This window comes from Lemur catta, chromosome 3 (assembly GCF_020740605.2).
Source record: "Lemur catta isolate mLemCat1 chromosome 3, mLemCat1.pri, whole genome shotgun sequence".
NCBI lineage: Eukaryota > Metazoa > Chordata > Mammalia > Primates > Lemuridae > Lemur > Lemur catta.
In genome coordinates, this window is record NC_059130.1 from 29,330,048 (window position 1) to 29,336,553 (window position 6,506).

Genomic DNA, 6,506 nt, shown 5'->3' on the forward strand with positions numbered 1-6,506 from the left:
TCTTGCCACTTCTCACCTTACTGAGGCACAGAATTGGAGAACAGTAGACTTAGGGTCACACTGGGAATTAACTGCACAGTCAAGTCTAGAACTTAGGTTTTCTGGTTCCCAGTCTAGTGTTCTTTCTAGTACATAAAGAGATCCTCATTTGTTCATTATTATTCTATTTACTGAGCACCTATATGGCAGAAAGCCAAACAAAGAGAAATAGATATTGTTCCAGTCAGGGGAGGTGGTGCATACCTGTAATTCCAGCTACTCAGGAGGCTGAGATTGCTTGAGCCCAGGAGTTTGAATCTAGCCTGGGCAATATAGGGAGACCCTGTTTCTAAAAAACATTTTAAAAAATTGGCTAGGCATGGTGGCCTGTAATCTCAGTACTTTGGGAGGCCGAAGTAGGAGGACTGCTTGAAGCTAGGAGTTCAAGACCAGCCTGGGTAACATAGCAAGACCTCATCTTTACAAAAACAAGAAAAAATTAGCTGAGCGTGGTTGTACGTGCCTGTAATCCCAGCTATTGGGGAGGCTGAGGCAGGAGGATTGCTTGAGCCCGGGAGTTCAAGGCTGCAGTGAACTATGATTGTACCATTGCACTGCAGCCTTGGCAACAGAGCGAGACTCTGTCTTTAAAAAAATAAAAATTAAAAATAAATAAAGAAATAGGCTGGGCACGGTGGCTCACGCCTGTAATCCTAGCCCAGGAGGCCGAGGTGGGTGGATCCCTCGAGGGCAGGAGTTCGAGACCAGCCTGAGCGAGACCCTGTCTCTACTAAAAATAGAAATAAATTATCTGGACAACTAAAAATATATATAGAAAAAATTAGCCGAGCATGGTGGCTCATGCCTGTAGTCCCAGCTACTCGGGAGGCTGAGGCAGTAGGATCGCTTAAGCCCAGGAGTTTGAGGTTGCTGTGATCTAGGCTGACGCCACGGCACTCACTCTAGCCCGGGCAACAAAGTGAGACTCTGTCTCAAAAATAAATAAATAAATAAATAAATAATAAATAAATAGATAGATATTGTTTCTATCCTGTCTTCAAGAATTCCTGTTGTCAAGGAACTCCTGTCCTCAAAGAATTCACTGTCTAATGAGTGTTCTTGTGTGTACATCAGCAAAAGCACAAATCACAAATGACTAAATAACTGGCTAGAGTATGCTAAATGCCACAAGACAAGTTTCAACAAAAGGCTTTGGGCTATCAAAGGAGTGAGTGCACATGACCAGTTGGGAGTCTCACAAAAGAGAAATGGAAGGGAAGGAAACAGAGCCAGGCACAGGGTCTCATGACTGTGGTCCCAGCTACTAGGGAGGCTAAGGCAGGAGGATCATTTGAGCCCAGGAATTCAAGGCTGCAGTGAGCTATGATCATACCATTGCACTCCAGCCTGGGCAGAGAACAAGACCTTGTCTCTAAATAAATAAATAAATAAAATATATAAAAAATAAAAATAAATAAATTTTAAAAAAGAAGGAATTAGATAGCCTTTGAGGTGTGCCTGGAGGGGTGAAGTTGTTAGGATTTGGTCAAGGTGGAGGGGGAGGATTCCAGGCAGATAAAGTAGCAGGGGAAATGGGTACATAACTGAGAAAGTGTTACAATGTCTTCCTTCTAAGATTCTGGTCATACAGGGAGTAAGAGCCATTCTGACCTCTGCCATGTTACAGAGAGAAGGGCTCCAAGTATCAGCCACATAACACATTCCCTTCACTCTCTCTCAAACAGGCATTGTTTTCACTGCCCAACACTCACGGCTGGCATCAGGGCTTGCCTCAGCGTGTCTCAGAGGTAAGAACTCTCAGGTGCTCTTAAAGTTGAAAATGATAAGCCCCACTCCAGAAAGTATCAGGTACCAGAGTACCAGGGTGACGGAGGGGCAGGAAGGGAAGTAACATTTACTACATACCTCTGCGCACTTCACTCCTAGACTGTGTCTCTCTAGACCTGCTAGAATGAGTCTTCTAGGCTCCCTTTCTGCCAGGACCACCCCAGCTACTAACATGTGAGGAGTGCCCAGGAAGACCAGGAAGCTGTGAACCAGAATCTTCCCTCCTCCTAGGCTTTCTGTGGGGGTGTCAAGTCTTCTCCAAGTTGTCTTAACCTCCCCCAGGAAAGTCCAGGCTGTCAGAAAGTCATCCCTTGAATCCGTTTTCCCCTCTCTCACTGCAATCTGTCCACTGTCCCCACCCTACCCAGAGCTGCTGAGGAGAAAGTGTCTGTATCTGGGGTGTGTTCCTGTTCACCACAGGGAAGGAAGGGAGACAGACGCTCAGGCATCTGCAGATGGTATGCAGCTCCCCAACTGGTGAGTCTAAGGAGAGAAAAGCCTAGGAAATTGGCCACCGCCCTGTGCCCAACCATGCTCATTGTATCCTGGAGCAATGTAGAGGGGAGCCCTCAGCCAGCCACCAGGAGAGATCCTCTCCCTCCTTGCCCACAAACCTGGGCCCTGTGCCTTTGAGTGAGTGTGGAGGCTATCAATAGGGTAGGCAGATCCACAGGGAGCAAGTCAGAGCCTGAGGGCCAGGGCATGGTCTCTGCCAACCAGTGGCCTCCAGAGCTGAGATTTGAAGGCAGAGGGGTGTTGACAAAAATTACTGTGAGAAGCTAGGGTGGTGAGAAGAGAAGAAACTGGAGAAACATATTAGGAAAAGAGGAACGGGAGCTGAAAACAGGACAGAAACTGAGCAGCAATGAGGGAGAGACAGGGCACTGGGTAGATCTTGGGTGCTCTGGCACTTGGTGACCTCCCAGAAGCAGAAAGTCGGGTCTAGCTATATCCTTGTACCCAGCTTCTACCTGCTATCCCTGCCCCAGCTGTGCCTGCAGGGCTGAATTTGGCAAGATGAATGAAATGCAGGGAATGCAAGGCTTTGCCTTTCCTCCATCCCTGGAGATGCTGCCTGCTGGAAATAGTATCCTACCATCCTGGCCCCACTGACAGACACCTCTGATCTTGAGATCTTTATGTACTCACCTTTCCTCCTCCAGCTCAGACCAACTGAACTCTGACCTCTTCTCAAAGATCTCCCTTTTTCCCAGCATCTCTGCCATTCATTTAGGGTCTCTGCCCTCTGTGAGATGGAATCTGTCTGGAAACTTCTCCCTCACAGCCTCTTCCCCCCTCCTCTCCTGCGCCAATTATTAATGCCAATAATTTTTATTTTGTCCTTCAAAAAGATGAGGTCTAGCAAGCCTTCCTCAATTCCCTCCCAGTGACACCCCTCCTCCATTCTCTGAATTTCTAGCCAGGGCTCCCATCGTTGTGCATCTTCCTTGTTTCTCCTTCCATTAGCTCTCTCCCAGCCCCGCTCCCATCTTCCCTAGCCTCCTGCGCTCAGGAAATGGTACAAGGGAGCGGCCAGGGCTGGGTCTCACACAATGGCTTTATTTAGCTCCCGAATGAGATCATACCATGTCATATCACTGCTTCCTGAGCAGAGAGATAGGAGGTCTGAAATAGATCTGGGATCAGATGCTTGAGATGGGGGCTGGGGGGAAGCAGGAAAGGGCTCTAAAAAGTTATTTTACTTATCTTCCTGCCTCTGGATCAGATGGTTTTCCCACCATCACAGACCATCAGTGTCTCCTGTCCCTCCTCCGAGTATGTAACCTTCACAGGTTGCACTAGTCATCAAAGATTTGTTAGACACTCTACTGGGAGCTGGCATAGGAACATACAATATTTTAATAGAGACATCTGTTCAAAACTCTGAGACCATAATTTCTTTAGGGGTTACAGTGGCTTTGAAGTCCATCAGATTTACTAGCTCTGCCACCTTCATAAGCCACATAACCTTGGGAACTTGTTTAACTTTTTTGAGCCTCTGAATCATCTGTAAAGTGGGAATGATAATACCTACCTTGTAAGGATGTTCAGAGAGTTGATGATAATGTAATGCAACTAACATTGTTCTTGTTACATATTAGGTGCTCAATAAATACTGTTATTGTTGTTCTTATTATTTAGAGGCAGAGAGAAGGCAGGACATATTGAAACAGAGAACTAGAGAGAAGAAGGTCCAAGACAGTAGCAGAAATAGGCATTATATGATGGTGACTGATTATTTTATCTTAAAGAGAGAGAGAATCAATAACCCATGGATTGACACTAATAAAACGGTGATGGGAACTATTATCATAAACAACTTCTGATGGAAAAGCATGTATGCAACCAGAGCAAGAAGAACAATAAGAAATAGCTTTTCTAGTTGAAAATTCAATGGCAAGTTTTGAAGATATTGCCCAAAGGAAAAAGTGGTTCTGGAAAAGGGAGGAAAGAGGGAGCAGACTCTGGAAGTAACAGTTCTGACAAGAAGGCTCAGGGTCCCAAAGGTGGTGGCAATGCAGTAAAGGTCAGACACATTCTATGTGAAAAACACAGCAAAATCATGGAAGCCATGGAAAGGTTCAAGTCTGGAATGAGATTCAATGAAGTAGCTGCACAATATAGTGAAGATAAAGCCAGACAAGGGGGCGACTGGGATTGGATGACCGGAGGGTCCATTGTGGGACCTTTTCAAGAAGTAGCATTTGCCTTGCCTGTAAGTGGAATGGATAAACCTGTGTTCACATACCCACCAGTTAAGACAAAATTTGGATATCATATTATTATGGTTGAAGGGAGAAAACAAATCATATGAAAGAAAAAAAAAAAGAAAGTTTTTCTGTCCTTTGGGACCCTGATGAACATTCACAAAGTTATCCTTTTCAAAGAGAAGACAGGGATATAATGGCCTCCAGTAATTTAGAGCAGGGGTTGGCAAACTATAGCCTATGAGCCAAATCTGTCCTCCAGTTATCTTTTTCTTTTTTTTGAGACAGAGTGTCACTTTGTTGCCCGGGCTAGAGTGAGTGCCGTGGCATCAGCCTAGCTCACAGCAACCTCAGACTCCTGGGCTTAAGCGATCCTACTGCCTCAGCCTCCCTAGTAGCTGGGACTACAGGCATGAGCCACCATGCCCGGCTAATTTTTTTGTATATATATTTTTAGTTGGCCAGATAATTTCTTTCTATTTTTAGTAGAGACGGGGTCTCACTCTTGCTCAGGCTGGTCTCGAACTCCTGACCTCGAGCGATCCACCTGACCTCGAGCGATCCACCCGCCTCGGCCTCCCAGAGCTAGGATTATAGGCGTGAGCCACCGCGCCCGGCCTCTTTTTCTTTTTTTAAAGATAGGGTTTTGGTCTGTCACACAGGCTGGAATACAGTGGCCCAAACATAGCTCACTGTAACCTCCAAATTCTGGGCTTAGGCAATCCCCCGGTCTCAGCCTCCTGAGTAGCTGGGACTACATGAGTGTGCCACCATGCCTGGGTAATTTTTTTTTTTTTTTTTTGTAGAGACAGGGTCTTGTCAGTTTGTTGCCCAGGCTGGTCTTGAACTCCTGGGCTCAAGTGATCCTCCCACCTTAGCTTCCCAAAATGTTGAGATTACAGGCTTGAGCCATTGCACCCAGCTCTGTCATGCTATTTTATTTTTTTATGGTTGAAAAAAAAATAAAAAGAATACTTTGAAACACAAAAATATTATATGAAATTCAAATTTCAATGCCCATAAATAAAGGTTTTTTTGGGAACACAGCCATACTCATTCATTTACATATTGTCTATGGCTGTTTTTACGTTGCGACAGCAAAGTTGGTAGTTGCAACAGAGACCGTATGGCCCAAAAAGCCTAAAATATTTATTATCTGGGTCTTCACAGAAAAAGTTTACAGACGCTTGATCTATAGCAACTGGGTCTCAAAATCTCAGGAAGGAGAAAAGAGATCAAAGAGGGGCATTAAGGCTCACTGCACACCAACCAGTCATTCTGCAACAAGTTTGGGGGAGGAGGGGACATTGAGACTCCACCATGCCCATCTCCTAAATGTCATCTGGAACTTACACGAGGAGAGAGTTAACCTACAGTGATTCATCTTGTGTGATCCTCACAACCATTTCTTTTTTTTTTTTTTTTTGAGACTTGCTCTGTTGCCCGGGTTGGAGCGAGTGCCGTGGCGTCAGCCTAGCTCACAGCAACCTCAAACTCCTGGGGTTAAGCAATCCTACTGCCTCAGCCTCCCAAGTAGCTGGGACTACAGGCATGCGCCACCATGCCCGGCTAATTTTTTCTATATATATTTTTAGTTGGCCAGATCATTTCTTTCTATTTTTAGTAGAGACGGGGTCTCACTCTTGCTCAGGCTGGTCTCGAACTCCTGACCTCGAGGGATCCACCCGTCTCGGCCTCCCAGAGTGCTAGGATTACAGGCATGAGCCACCGCGCCCGGCCTACAACCATTTCTTAAAATAGGTATTACTATCTTTATTTTACATATGAAGAAACAGGCAGCACAGAGAGCCTAAGTAACTTGCTGGAAGTTACAAGGGTGATAGGAGGTAGAGATGAGTTTTCAGAGCTGATCCATCACACTATGGAGCTTGAGTTCTATTCTGAAACCACAAAATAAACTCCCAAAGAGAGCAAGTGGCTTAGCTTTGAAGGAAATCTGGCAACGTTGTT

At 45.5% G+C, this 6,506-nt stretch overlaps 2 protein-coding genes across 5 annotated transcripts in view; one reads left to right on the forward strand and one right to left on the reverse strand.

Moving 5' to 3' along the window:
• Positions 1 to 6,506, reverse strand: part of ARHGEF2 (Rho/Rac guanine nucleotide exchange factor 2) — a 50,846-nt gene that overhangs the window by 41,959 nt on the left and 2,381 nt on the right. The gene's annotated exons all lie outside the window — the stretch shown is intronic.
• LOC123634787 (peptidyl-prolyl cis-trans isomerase NIMA-interacting 4-like) lies at positions 2,530 to 4,642 on the forward strand. The gene is made up of 2 exons (XM_045546508.1): positions 2,530 to 2,598; positions 4,211 to 4,642. Exons 1-2 carry the CDS (start codon positions 2,530 to 2,532, stop codon positions 4,640 to 4,642), a joined length of 501 nt encoding a protein of 166 aa, XP_045402464.1.

What these genes read in the sequence shown, in the direction of transcription:
- LOC123634787 (XM_045546508.1), top strand. Translation starts at nt 2,530, where the DNA reads ATGGTCTCTGCCAACCAGTGGCCTCCAGAGCTGAGATTTGAAGGCAGA. An exon ending in GGGTGTTGACAAAAATTACT is followed by an intron (nt 2,599 to 4,210) that starts GTGAGAAGCTAG and finishes TAGCTTTTCTAG; the next exon opens with TTGAAAATTCAATGGCAAGT.